Source organism: Nycticebus coucang, chromosome 1 (assembly GCF_027406575.1).
Source record: "Nycticebus coucang isolate mNycCou1 chromosome 1, mNycCou1.pri, whole genome shotgun sequence".
NCBI lineage: Eukaryota > Metazoa > Chordata > Mammalia > Primates > Lorisidae > Nycticebus > Nycticebus coucang.
Window position 1 is genome coordinate 97,142,564 of NC_069780.1, and position 18,548 is coordinate 97,161,111.

Below are 18,548 nucleotides of genomic sequence, written 5' to 3' on the forward strand. Positions count from 1 at the left end.
GCGCATGGCGCGGGGCATGCTGGGAGTTGTAGTCGATCCGCTTGGCCCCGCCCACGGATGATGATGGCGCCACTTCCGGGCCGGCCCCCCTGAACCCGTGCACTACGTCAGTGCCTCTGTCACCGCCACGTCGCGGACGTGGTAAGTACACCCTTACTGATCAGTGACCCCGGTGTTTCCCCTCGGACTCCGGTAGCCGCCACAAGTGCGGCTCCAAAATCCCTGAGGGGAGCCGATCCTGCCCGGGCGGCAATGCGAGCTCCGCGGTCTGGGAGCCTCTCCCCACCGGGGCGGGAGGGAAACTGACCCCAGCGCCAAGCCCCGACCTCGGCTGCGTCCGGACGCGCGCTCCCCTCTCCTCTTCGCGTGAATGCATTCTGTGGGGTCGTTCGGCGTTTTTGAAGCCTTTGCAGAAGGTTTTAACCTGGGAGACGCGAGGCTGAGGCAAAAGAATCGCCTAAGCCCAGGAGTTGGAGGTTGCTGTGAGCTGTGACGGCACAGCGCAGCGCTCTACTGAGGGCAATAAAATGAGACCCTGTCTCTTAAAAAAAAAAAAATATGGGAGAGATGGGCTTAACTTTTTCCCAGTGTTCTGTTTCCTGCGCTTCCGCGACATCGCACTCACCTAGTTTCCCTCCTATGTCATTCATTGCTCTGCAAGGTTCTCCACTCTGTCCTAGGTGTTGGCATTCTTTTTTTTTTTTTTTTATAATCAACTTTTTATTTATTTATTTATTAAATCATAGCTGTGTACATTAATGTGATCATGGGGCACCGTACACTGGTTTTATAGAATGTTTGACACATTTTCATCACACTGGTTAACATAGCCTTCCTGGCATTTTCTTAGCTATTGTGTTAAAACATTTATATTCTACATTTACTAAGTTTCACATATCCCCTTGTAAGATGCACCGCAGGTGTAATCCCACCAATCACCCTCCCTCCACCCATCCTCCCCCCTCCCTCCCCTCCCTCTCCTTCCCCATATTCTTACGTTACAACTGGGTTACAGCTTTTGTATGAAAGCCATAAATTAGTTTCATAGTAGGGCTGAGTACATTGGATACTTTTCCTTCCATTCTTGAGATACTTTACTAAGAAGAATATGTTCCAGCTCCATCCTTGTAAACATGAAAGAGGTAGAGTCTCCATCTTTCTTTAAGGCTGCATAATATTCCATGGTGTACATATACCACAATTTATTAATCCATTCGTGGATCGATGGGCACTTGGGCATTTTCCATGACTTAGCAATTGGTGTTGGCATTCTTAAGGTAAACTTCGCCCTATGCTTTCTTCCAAGTTCGTTATCTCCAGCTTACGCTTTTTCTTCTTCTTCTTCTTCTTTTTTTTTTGAGCTCCAGACCCTCAAATCTGCTGACTGTGCCTCTGTTTGGATAGCTCATATGTATTTCAAACTTGGCAATTTCAAAACCTACTCCTCATTTCCACCTCTCCTCACCCAACTTCCTCCCCAAACCCCCGTCTCTGCGCTTGGCACACTATAGACCCTGTTGTGCCTGCCAAAAACCTACAGATTATTTTTGACCTCTTCTCTACTACTGACATTCAATCTGTTATCAAGTCCTATGGATTGTCCTTCTAAATGTGGGTTTTTTGTCTATCCATTCTTAACGATCCTTATTCTTGCCACCCCCTGACCTAACTATCTGGGGCAGCCTCCTAAGTGGTCTTTTAAGCAAGCCTGTGCACCTTCCTTGAATTGGCTCTTCCACCTCTAGCTGCCATCTTTCCTTGGAATTGTTAATACTGGTACCTACCCTTCAGGTATCAGTTTAAATAGTATGTCTTCAGAAAAGATCTCAATTCAGAAAGGTAGGGAGACTCTAGTGCTTTCACATATGGTCTCTAATGGAATCTTCACAACTCTGGAAAGTTGTTTATTTTTACAGTTTTACAGAAGGGAAACAGAACTGGGGGATTAGTTAGATTGTGCAAAATCATACAGTAAGTAGCTGAGGTAAAATTCACACTTTCCTGTCTTTTTAACTTTTATCTTCAATCTTTTTTTTGTTGTTTGTTTTGAGACAAGAGTCTCACTTTATTGCCCTGGGTAGAGAGCCAGGTGTCATAGCTTACAGCAACCTCAAACTATTTGCTCAAGGGATTCTCTTGCCTCAGCCTCTGGAGTAGGTGGAACTACAGGCACCCACCACAAAGACAAGGTCTGGCTCTTGCTGAGGCTGGTCTCAAACTCCTGAGCTCAGCCAATTCACCCACCTTGGCCTCCCAGTTTGCTGGGATTAGAGGCTATGAGCCACTATGCCCGGTCTTATCTTCAATATCTTTAAATATTTTTTGTTCAATGAGCACATAATGTTTTGTTCTTTATTTAACAGACTTCTTTATGATAGCTATTCAAGTGGTTTCTTACTTTTTGGTTCCCATGATGAACAATAATAGAATAAATAGACATTGAAGCTAAATTTGTCCTGGACTTTCTTGTTTCCATAGAATAAATTCTGAGAAGTAGAATTGGGGTTAAAGGTAAGATCTTACAACAGGGTTACTCTTTATAGAATAAATAAAAGGAAACACTCTTAAAGAAATGTGATAATTTGTTAAAGGCTTGGTGCTTGTAGCTTAGTGATTTGGGTGCTGGCCACATGCACTGGGGCTGGTGGGTTCAAGCCCAGCCAGGGCCTGCTAAATAACAACAACAATAACAAAAAAATAGCTAGGCATTCTGGCAGGCGCCTGTAGTTCCAGCTACTTGGGAGGCAGAGGCAAGAGAATAGCTTAAGCCCAAGAGTTTGAGGTTGCTATGACGTGTGATGCCACAGCACTCTACCGAGGGCAACATAGTGAGACACTGTCCCCCCCACCAAAAAAGAATTTTTTAAAATGAGAAAAATTGTAATGGTATTTCATAGTGTTCTGGGGATTAGTACATTTTACATTAGAACTCTTTTACATTTTAAGAGCTCAGTAGATGTTAGTATTTAACTTGTTTATTTCAAAATAGGATTCTTACTATCTTAGTGGTTCTTCAGGCTGTTTGGGACATATATTGAGAATCTGATAAAACTTTTGAAATCTTTTTCCAAAAGAAATCTCTCCACTCCCCTTCAGCATTCCCCCACACATGCACACCCACGTGCACTCAGAAATGATAATGTCATTTGTCATATGTCATCAACTATCTGAAACTCAGCATATGAACTCAAGTTAAAAACTGCTGATCAATTCCATTTTGGAAATGCTTTTTCCCCTTTATAAGTTGCAAGCATTGGCTGAGTGCCTGTAGGTCAGTGGTTAGGGCATCGGCCACATACACTGAGGGTTTGAATCTGGCCCAGGCCTGCTAAACCAGGGGTCCTCAAACTTTTTAAACAGGGGGCCAGTTCACTGTCAGACTGTTGGAGGGCCAGACTATAGTTAAAAAAAAAAACTATGAACAAATTCCTGTGCACACTGCACATATCTTATTTTGAAGTAAAAAAAACAAAATGGGAACAAATAGAATCACACCGCCACATGTGGCCCGCGTGCTGTAGTTTGAGGACCCCTGTGCTAAACAGAGAACTGCAACAACAACAACAAAAAAAAAACCAGCCGGGCGTTGTAGCAGGCGCCTGTAGTTCCAGCTACTTGGGAGGCTGAGACAAGAGAATCGCTTAAGCCCAAGAATTTGAGGTGGCTGTGAGCTGTGACGCCATGGTACTCTACTACCCAGGGTGATAAAGTGAGACTTTATCTCAAAAAAACAAAACAAAAGTTGCGGGGCGGCGCCTGTGGCTCAGTCGGTAAGGCGCCAGCCCCATATACCGAGGGTGACGGGTTCAAACCCGGCCCCGGCCAAACTGCAACCAAAAAATAGCCGGGCGTTGTGGCGGGCGCCTGTAGTCCCAGCTACTCGGGAGGCTGAGACAAGAGAATCGCTTAAGCCCAGGAGTTGGAGGTTGCTGTGAGCCGTGTGAGGCCACGGCACTCTACCGAGGGCCATAAAAGTGAGACCCTGTCTCTACAAAATAACAAAAAAACAAAAAAAAAACAAAGAAAAAAAAAAAAAGTTGCAAGTATTGGCCTATTCCATTTAATTTTAATCTCAAATGTGATTTTTATATGGCTATATGATATTCATAATTATTTAACCAATCTGTTGACAGACTTAACATTTTTATACCTGAATCTTTGTATGTTTTGCAGATTTTTTTAGACTAAATTTCTAATTCAGAATCAGTAGACCAAGGATATGAATAAAAGGCTTTGATTCTTATTGCCACATACAATGAGGAGTTCTGCCAGTTTGTACTCCCACCCTCAGTGATATATTAATTTCCTCTATTGTTTTGACCACCAGGTGTGGGGTTAGTGCTTTTGTCCCCTTCTTAAACTAGTCCTTTACCACTGATGTTTGTCATTGTTTTTTATCTTAAAGCAGTCGGTCTCAGCCTTTTTATATTATAATCACTGGCCTGGGGACAGAAGGGAATTTTAAATACATGTGTGCATAGGTCCACCTCAAACCAATTAATCAGAATCTCTGGGGTATAGCCCAGGTATTTAGTATTTTAAGCTCCTCAGGTGATTTCAGTGTAGAACAAAGGCTGAGAATGGATTAAGAATTTAGGGGTTGTTCTGTTCTGTTTTTCTCCATGAAACAAGGAATTTACTCATGAAGTAATAAATGCTTTACCTTAAACTAAGTTGGTTTCTAGTTTATGTAAGGAAGTGTTTCTTTAGTTTTACAAAGGAATTTTGGCTTTATTTGTTCTAGGTGACCACAAAAACTATGGATATACTCTTCAGAATAAGAGGAGGCCTTGATCTGGCTTTTCAGCTAGCTACTGCTAATGGTAGGTCTTCCAAAACATTTTCCCTTTTTATTATAAAATTTTTGTTGAATTACACTAAGATTCTCTCCATTTTGCAAATGAAACTGAGAAGATAAATCAACTGTGTAAGATTATATAGTTAGTATGTGGATTAAGTGGGTTCAAACTTAGATATTGTGTTCTAACACCTCCACCAACCTATGGGGCATTCTGAGCAAATCAGAAGAAAATGTAGAAGGGAAATTAAAATTTTTTCAATTAGAAAAGTACAGGGAATGAGGAGTAACTGCTAATAGGTACAGGGTTTCTTTGGGGGTTGATGAAAACTTTCTGGAATTAGTGATAATTGTAAAACCTTGTAAATATATTAAATGCCCCTGATTTGTATACTTCATAAGAATTAATTTTATGGCCTATGAATTTTATTTCAATTTTTTAAAAGATAAGAAAGGTAGAAAAAATTATAATTATTGAATATGGGGAATAGATATTTGAGAGGCATTTTTACTATAATCTACTTTTGTCTATATTTGGAACCATTCATGTTGAAAAGTTGAAGTTTTTCTTAACTTCCGTTTATTTTCTTTTAATTTAGAATTTTTTATCAAGAAGGCACTAAAACATATGTTGTGTGATCTGTCTACTGAGCTTTCTTCAAATGCGCTTGTGTTCAGAATTTGCCACAGTTCACTGTATGTATGGCCCAACAGTGATGTAAACACCATACCCGGAGAGCTGACTGATAGCTCTGCTTGTAAGACCATATTGCGCTTTATTCAGTGAGTATGTTTGCAGATTTCTAAGAAGGTTTTCAAAACATTGTTCCATCTTACAAATGGCTTTGTGTATTAAAAATTTAGATTTGAGCAGGAAGAAGATATAAAACGAAAATTCATGAGAAAGAAAGACAAAAAGTTATCGGACATGGTAAGCAAATCACCTGCCTTCTTTATTAATAAAAACTGTAAAGCCTTGAATTTGAAGCTGAGTGAGATCTTAGAGATAATATGTAACATAAGTGATAGATGATTTGTTTTTCTTCACATCAATCTTGCTTCTGGTTGATTTTTGAACAAATGTCATTGAGTACCTACCTGCCATGTGCCACAAATGTTACCAGAAGTTGGAGATAGAAAATGGAGATACTTCTTCAAGGCAGACGTTACATGAATTTAATATGAATGTGATGTTTCTAAGATGGTGGGTGAAGAATGGGTGGACTTCAGGTTGGAGAGATGGGCAGTGGCTGATTTAGGAGAGGCCTAACTGAACCACTAACTATGAAGATAGAGAAGAGGGAATGAATATAAGAGATACTTAAACAACACAATGGATTTGACTCGGAAACTTACTGGACATGGCATGACCAGTTTCTTACTTGGGTGAAGATGGAAGTGGGGGAAGACAGGAGGTCAGCGTGAGCCAGGTTTAAGACCCCAGTTAGACGTACAGATGAGCTGTTAAATTTACAGATGTGGAATGCACCAAAAAAGTTGTGCTGAGGATAATGATTTAAAGATCCCCAGTAATTGGAGCTTGACATTTTAGGACTGCACATTAGGTATTTTGTAGAATGCTCCTCAATTTAGGTTTGTTTTATGCTTCCTTATAAACATTTAATCCAGGTCATGCATTAGTGGCATGAATACCACAGAAGTGAAGTTGTGTCCTGCTCACCACATCATATTAAAGAAATATATGCTATCATTCTGTTCCTAATATTAGTGATGTTAATTTTAATCACTTGAGATAGTAGCCACCAGTTTGTTCCATTGTAAAGGTACTAGTTTTCCCTTATATATTAGTATCTCATGGGAAGTTACTTTGAGACTATGTATAAATCCTATTCCTCATTAGATTCTTTACTCACCACTTTAACATCCTTTGATAATTTTTGCCAAAATCTAATATTAATCTGTCAGTCTGTCATTTCCTTCTACATTGATTAGATGAAACTGTACTATGAGAAAGAACTTTCCTTTCCTCTATTTATTATCTGCATAGAAACATGGATTCTTATTTTATTAAATGGGTTATAAGCTGTAACTATCATTAGTTATTTTGATGCTTACATCTTCCCAAGATTTGGCCAACAAAACCTTCTTTAAGCTGGCCCCAGTGCCCATCTGATACTGTAATTCTGAGCACTTCCTACTTTATTCCATCAGACGTTCCAGGTGTGACATGTCCTTCCTTGTTCCAGATCAAGAGTCCATTATTTCTCTACAGAGCACATATTTATATACATACATACTATACATACACACATGTAACATTTTCATTTTTATCTATATAAATCATATTGATACTTCAATTCCACTTGAACCTCAGAGTCCCTAACCTTTCTCAGTGAGAAGCCTGTATCCCAGTATCCTCACAATTCCATTAAATTTATTCAGTACACAGATAGTAGTTTCAGAAATGTTCTTCCATACTACTGTAAAAATCAAAGAATAGTGTTTAATATTTGTTTATAGTTTAAAAAGTAGAATTTAATATTGGCATATAGTTACTTACATGTTTAAAAGTTCCTGCTGTATTTTATGTTGTTGGTTTGATTTTTTTTATTTTAAATCTAGTTGGAAGTAGAAAGACTAGTTAATGAATCCCAGGGAATTCAATTATAATTAATCAACTGTTAATGCTTTGCCTAGCATTAACAGTTATCAACAAATGACCAGTAAGATTTTGTCTTCTAGATTATTTTGAAGCAGAAGGGAATTTCTTTTTAAAATAATATTTGTGCTGTTGAACCATTTACTATAATGTAGCTTTATATATTGTCCTTAAAAAAGCTTTTTATTTATACCCTATATATTTAGTGTATTAAATGCTACAAGTTGACAATTTCTGTTTATCTCTATAGCATCAAATAGTAAATATAGATCTTATGCTGGAAATGTCAACCTCTCTGGCAGCTGTAACCCCCATCATTGAAAGGGAAAATGGAGGACACCACTACGTTAATATGACCTTACCAGTTGATGTAGTTGTATCTGTGGCTCCAGAAGAAACATGGGGAAAGTGAGTATCTTTCAAGATCCTATCTCTTAAAAAGAAAAACAAAACCTTAAAATATGAGGACCCTTCCTCAGAATTATCAGAGCCCATTTTAAGATATCATATAGGCATATCCAGAGTGCTGGTTGGGTTTTTTTGTTTGTTTTTTATTGAGACACAGTCTCACTTTATTGCCCTCTGTGGAGTGCTGTGGCGTCATAACTCACAGCAACCTCAAACTCTTGGGCTTAAGCGATTCTCTTGCCTCAACCTCCCAAGTAGCTGGGACTATAGGCACATACCACAATGCCCAGGTATTTTTGTTGCTGTTGTTGTTGTTGTTGTTGTTTATTTAGCAGATCCAGGCTGGGTTCAAACCCACCAGCCCCAGTGCATGTGAAGGGCACCCTAACCACTGAGCTATAGGCACCAAGCCATGTGCTGGATGTTTTTACTGTGACTTACTCCTTGTTTATTATTAATGTAAGAGTCATCTAGTAATTAAATGGATATTAGGAGGAAGTAGAGTGGCATACTAAAACCTTGAGTATTTCCCTTCATCAACACAAAACAAATACATAGTTTTGTTTTGGAGACAGAGTCTCATTATGTTGCCCCTGGTACAGTGCCGTGGTTGCAGTTGTCATTGTTGTTTAGCAGACCGAGGCTGGGCTCGAACCTGCCAGCCTTTGTGTATATGGCTGGTGCCCTACTCACTGAGCTATGGGCGCCGAGCCATATAGATCTTTTTTATATTACATAATTTAGACTTTAACAAATCTAGTCCAATCAAGGTTTTTGCCACAGTAGGGCTATATTAGCTCTAAACTTTAATTTATCATAGCCACTATAACTTGTGTTAATATACTTGTATATTTCCCCTACAGAGTTCGTAAACTCCTAGTTGACGCAATTCATAGTCAACTAAGTGATATGGAAAAATGCATTTTGAAATATGTGAAAGGAACATCTATCGTGGTCCCTGAACCACTGCACTTTTTATTACCAGGAAAAAAAAATCTTGTAACAATTTCATATCCATCAGGAATTCCAGATGGTCAGCTTCAGGCCTATAGAAAGGTAACATCAGTTCCTTTATTCTTAGAAAATAAGATAATGACTATCATTCATTTTGTATTTATTCTGATAAGTGGAAATTATATTGTGATTTAATTTTAAAATGTGGACATAGACTATTATGTGATGGTTTTATGTATTATTTAATTTCTGTTCTCAGGAAACTTCTTTTTTTAAGTATTAATGAAAAAATGTTGCCCTAAACCCATATGTGGCATTTTAATTTCAGATGTTCAAGGTGGTTCATGTATTCTATGAAATGTTTATATTTTTCCATATTGAAATATAGAAAGGTGCTTGCCTGCCTGGAGTAGGCAATGAGTGTTAACAAATTTATTTTCCCTCCATACTTCCATATTTGTGAGAGACAAGATTATAGTTTGGGAAGGAGTTAGGATTTATACTAAATCTGATTAGGATTTATGGTCATACTCTACCGTAAGTAGGGTTATTTGGGTTTCATTTGAGGAAGTTTAGGGAAAACATGGCCAGTGTTCAAAAAAGTAAGATTTATTGGCAAACTGGTTTTATTTATTTATTTATTTTTACATATTTTTGATATTTTGCCTTTCTTGGCACCCATGAAATTATACCCTGGTGTGTCTTCTGATCTCTATTCCTGAGAAGAGATACAGTAACTCTAATTCTCCATACCTTTCTGTAAATACAAGATGAATTGGTTTGCTGAGGCAACAGCTACAGGAGCTGATCTATTCAAACCACTACAATACTTCGGAGATATGACAAAGAAAATGTCAAACTTTTAAAAGTAACTATTACATGTTTTTATATGATTGGGAATATTTTGCATTTTAAATATGTGTGTGTGTATTTTTATTTTCATTGGTTGGTTTTATACCACCGACTTCTATTCTGTAATTTTAGTGACTATCACTTAAAATGTATTTGTAAAGCACTTTAAACAAGATTTTTCAACAGACTGTGATATAATTATATCATTGTTAATTATAATTTACTAATTTATAAGACTGTTTCAAAACCAGTTTTTAGCCTGGGTGTATTTTAATAGACTATATTATAATAAATAATAAATTTATAATTATCCCACCTCTCTTACTCTAACAAATTATTTTCATTTTTCTACGTTCTTTTCCAGTTTCTATCCATATACATAAATAAACAAAAATAAATCTTTCTTGGTTTTAGTTTAACTTTCACCCTCTTTGACCTTACTGAATTAAATCATAAGGGTGTTTGAAAACTTTTATAACCAACATATGGTCATTTTCTATGTTTTATAACTTCTTTAGTCTATTTATTTATGACAAATCTAAATCAGCTTTTTTACCTTTTTCTGTTGATTCTGATTTCATCTAGGAATTACATGATCTCTTCAATCTCCCTCATGACAGACCTTACTTCAAAAGGTCTAATGCCTATCACTTTCCAGATGAGCCATACAAAGATGGTTACATAAGAAATCCACATATTTATCTTAATCCACCAAACATGGAGACTGGTATGGTGAGTTTAACTGACTGTGGGAGTCAATCAATCATTAATATCAGTAGTTGTTTTGTGTTCGTACCCAATACAGCATGTAAGCATTGATTCCTAATGTAGCTCATCCTTAAAACAGTTTATCACCCATCTCTTTTAAGATACAGCTGTAATTAACAGTGGTCTGAAAAGGTTATGAACCAATAGTAAATACCACATTTCTGTTACTAAAATTCCATTCTCTGATATCCTTAAAGACTTGTCCCATTTTTTTTATTCTGGAATCTGAGAAATCATGCTAAGGGCAAAGTCTACCCAAACCACGCTGTAGGATAAGTCTCAGAAGGTACTAGACTTTATTTTCTATGTACAATATACCTGGTTGCACGGGATAGATCCTTATGCTGCACAGAAAGTAAGACTAGTAGACTGAAGGGGCTGGAGAAAGTGTTACTGTAAGGTACATGCAGGGCAGTAAAAAAGGATATCACAGGCATCCAGGAATAGGAATATAGCCTAGTACAGCTGGGCCTCTGAGAAACTAAGCAGGCCTAGAGCTGGGAGCCGTCTCAGTCTCTCTCAAGGCCCACATGGATTCCTTGATGGCATTTTCTGTTGCTTTCTGTGTGTACGCTTTCAATCCTAACTGGCCTGTTCCTTACCTTTACTCTGTCTCTTAGCCTCATACCTTCTGTAGCCACATTGTTTCAGCCTGTGTATAACTGTGTATAACTTTCTCCTATTCTTTCAAGCAGCTGCTCAGTGTAGGATTCATTTCAACTTCATCCACCACTCCTTACTGCCTGATTGACTCTGCACTTTCTAATCCAGATTCCTGAGAGAAAAACGTGATGGGCTGTCTTTTTATGGCATTTATTTGGTATCTTCAGGAGCTTTGTAAGGAAAACCTAAGAATGAAAAATGATTATATGATACAGTATCTACCTTAGGGGAGTTAGGGTCCCAGCTACAAGGGAGGCTGAGGCAGGAGGATCTGTTGAGCCCAGGAGTTGGAGGTTGCTGTGAGCTATAATACCAGGGCTCTTTATCCTCAGGGCAATAATATGAGACTCTGTCTCAAAAAAAAAAAAAGAAAGAAAAGAAAAAAATAGAGATTGCTTGCAGATGGTGACTTGAACAAAAAGAATACATATAATTGTATGTAGGGCCCACCTGACTAGGCCAGGATAATCACCCTATCTTAAGATCCTTAATTTATAATTACATCTATGAATACCTTTTCTTTTTTGTTTGCCATAGAAGGTAGCATTCGTAAGTTCTGTTTTCAGGGATTAGATGGTCAGTATCTTGGAGACCATTTTTTTTAGCCTATCACAATGGTTGAGTTATGTATTTTCTATCTGTGCTTGAACAGAACATATATATATTCTCTAATTGGTGGGGGAGGGTTCTATCTTTACCCATAATTCCTCTCACCTAAGTTTTAAAAAGTAATACTAGTTCATATGAAAAGGCATTTGCATTCTTAGCATTGTACTACAAGTAAGAATTTATATGCTATTGGTCCTTATTTTAGAGTCACTAAGTAACATACCTGGGCTGTAATCAATGGTAGGTTTACAAAATTGCAGAAACATTCTTCCTATGTTCCATCGTATGGATCCTTCATCTGTTTGTGCCTTCCTTCCTTTAGTCCTTCATTCAGTCATTATTTACTCATTAGCATTTATATCCACTATATGCTGGGCCTCTTGAAGAAGCTCAGGCTCAGAAATGAATAAGACACAATGTATGCCCTCACTGAACCCTCAAATTAGTGTAGATAGGCAGATTATTTTTTAAATGGTAAGTTATATGTCAAGTAGAGATAAGAGCTTTGAAAAATAAAAAAATAAAGCAGGACAGATAATAGCTAAGGCAAAGTGTTGGATGGTAAGAGAGTGGGTGTACCATTCATAGGCCAGATGGTCAGACAAGATCTCTGACATCTGAACAGAGACCAGAGTGAGTAAGAGTACAATCATACAATTACTTCAGGAGAGGCTGGGCATAGTGGATCATGCCTATAACCCACGCACTCTAGGAGGCCAAGGCAGGTGGATCACCTGAGCTCAGGAGTTCGAGACCAGCCTGAGCAAGAGCAAGAGCAAGACCTGACTCTACTAAAAATAGGAAAATTAGCTGGGTGTGGTGGTGGGCACCTATAGGCCCAGCTACTCTGGAGGCTGAGGCAGGAGGATTGCTTGAGCCTAGGAGTTTGAGGTGGCTGTGAACTCTGATGCCTGGGCATTCTACTCAGGGCGACAGAATGAGACTCTGTCTCAAAAAAAGAAAAAAAAAATTATTTGGGGAAAGAGTTCCCTAGGCCAAGAGAACCATAGACTTTGAGGTGAAATTTCCCCTGGTATGTTCAAGCTGAAGTAAAAGTAAGTATTAGGGAACCGTGTAGGAGATGGCATAGGAGAGGAAGCCAGAAGGCAGGTGTTACTGGGCTCCTTAGTAAGGACTTCAGACCCTGAATAAAAACCCAGGAGGGTCTAACATGAAACCCTAGTTCTATGAAGGCATTTTCACTAGGAACTAAAGTAACAGCCTAACTCTGAGAACAGTAAACATGGGCTCGGCGCCTGTGGCTCAAGTGGCCAAGGTGCCAGCCATACACACCTGAGCTGGTGGGTTCGAATCCAGCCCAGGCCCACCAAACAACAATGACAGCTGCAACCAAAAAATAGCCGGGCGTTGTGGCAGGCACCTGTAGTCCCAGCTACTTGGGAGGCTGAGGCAAGAGAATCGCCTAAGCCCAAGAGCTGGAGGTTGCTATGAGCTGTGACGCCATGGCACTCTACCCAGGGAGACAGCTTGAGGCTCTGCCTCAAAAATAAAAAAAGAACAGTAAACATGACTCAGGTATACATAGCACATGTCTTTCTATCTTAAAGTGAATGTGTCACTCTATTTCTTTTCCTCATAAAGGTATATGTGGTCCAGGGCACATACAGCTACCATCACTACATGCAGGAGCAGGTAGATGACAACGGCTGGGGCTGTGCTTACCGGTCTCTCCAGACTATCTGCTCTTGGTTCACACACCAGGGGTACACAGAGCGCTCCATTCCAACACACAGAGAAATTCAGCAGGTATGGGACATGCCATTTTTAGTTATAATCAACTACATTTCGTTAGCCCTTAACATGGCATTAATAATTATTACCTCATGGCGCAGACTTATTTCTGTTTTGAAGAGAAAAAGTGTTCTTGTGTTGGTAATCAGGGAAAATGCCCCAAGTGTAATTGTTAATAGTTGTCTTGTTTATGGATTTTTTTTTTTTTTAAATACATAAAGGCACTAGTTGATGCCGGTGACAAACCAGCAGCATTTGTGGGATCACGGCAATGGATCGGATCCATTGAGGTTCAGCTGGTACTAAACCAATTGATTGGTATAACTTCAAAAATACTGTTTGTCAGGTAAGGACACTTTAAGAAATTAGATAAATCATTTCAAAGTGACACTGTCATTTTTATTAAAACAATCAACAAAGGTAGCTTTTCCTCTCATTTATTTTCACTGCTTTCTCTTCCTCCTCTTTACCTCATTACTTTATAAATGTCGTTTATTTATTTTTTTCTTTTTTATGAAGTCTTTTGTACATAGATCATAAATACATTTATGCCCATTTCAGTGTGTTGATTATTTGTACAAATTGGAGTACCCTAAATTTTTTTTGGTTAGTTTTCAGAAGGTTTCTGAGTTTTTTTTTTTGTTGTTTTTTTTTTTGAGACAGTCTCACTTTATTGCCCTCAGTAGAGTGCCATGGTGTTACAGCTCACAGCACCTTCCAGCTCTTGGGCTTAGGCGATTCTCTTGCCTCAGCCTCCTGAGTAGCTGGGACTACAGGTGCCCCGCCACAACGCTGGGTTATTTTTTTGTTGCAGTTTGGCTGGGGCTGGGTTTGAACCAGCCACCCTCAGTATATTGGGCCGGTGCCCTATTCACTGAGCCACAGGTGCCGTCTGGCGTTTGAGTTTATGAATAAACTTTGTGATATAATACACTTGCCTTGTCTAGGCCTAGTTTTAGACTAGATGAGGAAAACATAGATATATGTTAACTATAAGTGAAATGATAGAAAACCTAGTTTTCTAGGCTCAAGTCTTTGAAAAGTCTTCAGAGAAGAAAATCAAATGTTGATCTCTAATTGATCTTTTGGTTTACCTCCTATTCTTTTTCTTTAGGATATTAATAGATCAATAATATGTCCAAATGATGTACTCATTTTATCTCTTCCAGTATACAGAGTGGCCATAAAGTTCATGTGCAATTTAAAATAGTTTACTATTTTTTTAATGTTAAAACGGCTATAAGAAAATATGGAAAAATACTATATGAGAAATATAAATTAACCAATACCTTTTTTTATGACCTTAACTAGTTTACTGCTGATTGTAAGAGCTTATGTTTTAATATAACTTTTCTATCCATAATTATAGTAACATTATTGTTATTGTCCAAGTACTGAGAGGCTGTAGAAATCTGTGCTAACAAATGACTAATTAAGTAGTGAAGCACTTTTAAAAAATGAAAATTTTGGTACATGAAAACATTATTTATACATCCCTCATTAAGCAAGAGCTAAAGTATAGGACTACCTGGCACCCCCCCCCCAAAAAAAATACTTCCTTTTATTAGTCCCTCTTTCTTTCTCTTAAATACAAATTGCATATACATTCAAATATCCCTTAAAAGATAAAATGCTGCACTTGAAAACACTTTGCATTTTTCACACTGGCTAAACAGACATGTATTTTAGTCCTAGAATCTCTGTAGCACATAAACATGTTAGGAATTGGTCCCAATTTAAAGATGAGGAAACACAGCCTCACGAGTTCAGGAGGAAGAATAACCCAGGACTTCAAAGTCATTCTTCTGATAATTAAGTCCACCCATAAGAGCCTCCTGAGCATCAAGGTGACCTGTTTCAGTCTTATGTAAAAAATCTGGGACCTTGGCTCGGTGCCTACATAGCTCAGTAGCTTGGGCACCAGCCACATACACCAGTCCGGGCCTGCCAAACAACGACAACTACTACCAAAAAATAGCCGGGCATTGTGGTGGGCGCCTGTAGTCCCAGCTACTTGCTAGGCTGAGGCAAGAGAATCACTTAAGCCCAAGAATTTGAGGTTGCTGTGAGCTGTGACACCACAGGACTCTACCCAGGGCAACATGGTGAAACTCAGTCTCAAAAAAAAAATAAATCTGGGACCTTCTTTATGCAGTGCCAGAGCAGAAAATCAAAGTCTTTAAGCTTCTTTCCTAGTGTATTAGTAGCCTTAAATATTTGCAGAGTTTATGTTGCTTTATTTTTTAGCCATCAGAAGAAGAGAAATTTATGTTGCTTAAAATCGGTAAGTCAGCTTCCTACCACTTAATTTTGTTTACACACAAACACACACACACACACACACACACACACACACACGGTGCCCATAAAGTTCATGTGCAATTTAAAATATATATGTTTTTTTTTTTTTTAAATAACAAACCAAGAAGGAAAAGGGTAGAAAACATTGGCTCCCAAGCTCATGATTTGACTTTAGTGTTGAAAGTAGTTCATCTGATGGACAATGATTTCTTTCTAGCCAAGGTTCAGAAATGGCCTCTCAAGGACGGGAACTGGCTAATCATTTCCAAAGCGAAGGAACGCCAGTTATGATCGGTGAGGTGTTTTGGACATCTTGGGCACTTTTGGTAGGGTGGAGAGTATGTAAAACTTATCACTAATATAAATATTTAATGTTGCATTAGAATCATTCATCTTAAACATTTTAAAATTAACTTTTGCACTGCACATATTAATCTCTGGATATTTAAAAAAATTCCAAATTGGCTTGAACAAAAAAGTTTCTAATAAACAGAAATAAAGGCTAAAAAGAGAAATGATAACTGTGTTCAAAACATTTAAAAGCTAAGAGCAGTTTTAAAAAGAGGAGACGATCTCCAAACTGAGAATCGTAAGTCATAGTACTGTTACTAACTTGGCTGGCTGTGTGACACTGTGCAAATTACTTAATCTCTCTGGACTTTGTGTGTTTAAAATAAGATTAGATTAACTGATGTAAAGATGTATACTTCCAAGAAGAAAACTTATCCTGTGATGATAGAGGTAAGCTCAGACTACTGTGATGTCAACAGAGTATCAGAAAAAACATCATGAGTGGATGGGCTGTGTCACTCAGAGCAGTGGCAGCTGACCATCTGCTCAGAGGGGTACCACAGCAGTGATTGCTGCGCTGCTGGGAGGAGTTTGGACCCTCTGTGGGGTTCAGTTCAAGTAATTCCGTGGATGTGGCAGAAGACTATAAACTTTAGCAGTTGAGATTAGTTTATGTCCTCTTTTGTATTTCATATTTCTTCTACAGGGGGAGGAGTTTTGGCCCACACAATACTTGGTGTTGCATGGAATGAGATAACAGGGCAGATAAAATTTCTAATTCTAGATCCACATTACACAGGAGCCGAAGATCTACAGGTTATTTTAGAAAAGGTAAGTATCTACTTAGCACAAATTTTGACCCAAGGCAGAGAACCCAGAAGTGGAGGTTATCAAACTGCCTGTTAACAGAGAGAAAGTAGCTGAGGGCAGTGATTCTTAGGGTCAGAATGCTACGGCTGCCGTGACTGAGAGCCTATCCATATGTGAGGACAAGAGGGAACAAAGTTAATTTGCAAAAGACAAAATTTAGGTTAGTTTTTTTTTTAACTCAGTTATTAAACTTAATAATAGAACACAAAGTTCATAGATACTATCCTTTGCAGGGGTCCTCAAACTTTTTAAACAGGGGACCAGTTCACTGTCCCTCATACCAGTGGAGGGCCGGACTATAGTTCAAAAAAAAAAAAAAAAACCATGAACAAATTCCTATGCACACTGCACATATCTTATTTGAAGTAAAAAAAAACAAAACAGGAACAAATATAATCACACCACCTCATGTGGCCCGCGGGCCATAGTTTGAGGACTCCTGCAAAGCAGTGGTTCTGGCTCGGCCCCTAGAGCTCAGCAGCTAGGGCACCAGCCACATACACTGGAGCTGGTGGGTTCGAATCCAGCCTGGGCCTGCCAAACAACGACAACTACAACCAAAAAATAGCCGGGCATTGTGGCAGGCACCTGTAGTCCCAGCTACTTGGGAGACTGAGGCAAGAGAATCGCTTAAACCCAAGAGTTTGAGGTTGCTGTGAGCTATGATGCTACGGCACTCAACCCAGGGCAATAGCTTGAGACTCTTGTCTCAAAAATGAATAAAATAAGTAAATAAAGCAGTGGTTCTCAACCTTCCTAATGCTGTGACCCTTTAATACAGTTCCTCAGGTTGTGATGACCCCCAACCATAAACTTATTTTCATTGCAACTTCATAACTGTAATTTTGCTACTGTTATGAATCATAATGTAAATATCTGATATGCAGGATGGTCTTACATGACCCTTGTGAAAGGATCTTTCGACTCCCAAAGGGGTTGCCACCCACGTTGAGAACCGCTGCTTTAAAGATTTTACTGCTTTGTATAAATAAATGTATTGAGGTATCAATGTCTTAAAATAGAAAAGTAGAATATATATTTGCATAATTTTAGAATTAACCAAAAATTAACTAACTCTTTGACATTATGGAGGCTTCACTAACAAGTTGAGACATATTTAAGTGTATTTGTTTTTTCTTATGCTAAATTTAAGTTAATTTATAGGCAGCTTAATCCTTACATATGAAAACTCAGTAGTAAATCTTTAGGAGAAAGTATTGTAAAACATTATTAACTTGGAAAGTGCTGACAGAGCCCTCGTTGTAATTTCCATCACGCAGTCTTGTAACTTTGTAAAAAGTTTTCCTTTCCCTTCTCCTGTCTCCAGGGCTGGTGTGGATGGAAGGGCCCAGACTTTTGGAACAAAGATGCTTACTATAATTTATGCCTTCCTCAGCGACCAAATATTATTTAAAGTGTCCTGGAGTCAAAGGCTGCAGTAAAGTGGTATTATAAATTTAATAAAGAATAAGTTTAATTTTATATTTTATCCTGGGTATAGTTCGATGGTTTAAACTGTTTTGTCCCCCCAAAGCTGTAAACACTGCACAAGAAAATTTATTCTTTAGACATTCTTTTAATAATTTAGAAGATAAAGCATATACAACCAAAACATTACAGGCATGTAAACACATGTATTCTTAAATGTTATCTTCAGTTGGA

General features: G+C 38.4%; 1 protein-coding gene across 2 annotated transcripts; it reads left to right on the forward strand.

Annotated features, from left to right (window-relative positions):
- Positions 1 to 74: 74 nt before the first annotated feature.
- Positions 75 to 18,367, forward strand: UFSP2 (UFM1 specific peptidase 2). 2 transcript variants are annotated; one of them, XM_053584407.1, is made up of 12 exons: positions 75 to 141; positions 4,745 to 4,823; positions 5,398 to 5,581; positions 5,663 to 5,729; positions 7,669 to 7,826; positions 8,690 to 8,882; positions 10,218 to 10,364; positions 13,275 to 13,439; positions 13,646 to 13,770; positions 15,943 to 16,019; positions 16,723 to 16,847; positions 18,214 to 18,367. In XM_053584407.1, exons 2-12 carry the CDS (start codon positions 4,760 to 4,762, stop codon positions 18,298 to 18,300), a joined length of 1,392 nt encoding a protein of 463 aa, XP_053440382.1. In that variant the 5' UTR covers positions 75 to 141; positions 4,745 to 4,759; the 3' UTR covers positions 18,301 to 18,367. The 2 variants fall into 2 exon arrangements, with proteins under 2 accessions (XP_053440382.1, XP_053440393.1); XM_053584418.1 differs by lacking the exons at positions 75 to 141; positions 4,745 to 4,823 and having other exon boundaries at positions 5,418 to 5,556.
- The last annotated feature ends 181 nt before the right edge of the window (positions 18,368 to 18,548 follow it).

Coding starts and splice junctions, on each gene's coding strand:
- UFSP2 (XM_053584407.1), top strand. CDS start 4,760: ATGGATATACTCTTCAGAATAAGAGGAGGCCTTGATCTGGCTTTTCAG. Junction 7,827..8,689: donor CCAGAAGAAACATGGGGAAA/GTGAGTATCTTT, acceptor TTTCCCCTACAG/AGTTCGTAAACTCCTAGTTG. Junction 13,440..13,645: donor CACACAGAGAAATTCAGCAG/GTATGGGACATG, acceptor AAATACATAAAG/GCACTAGTTGATGCCGGTGA.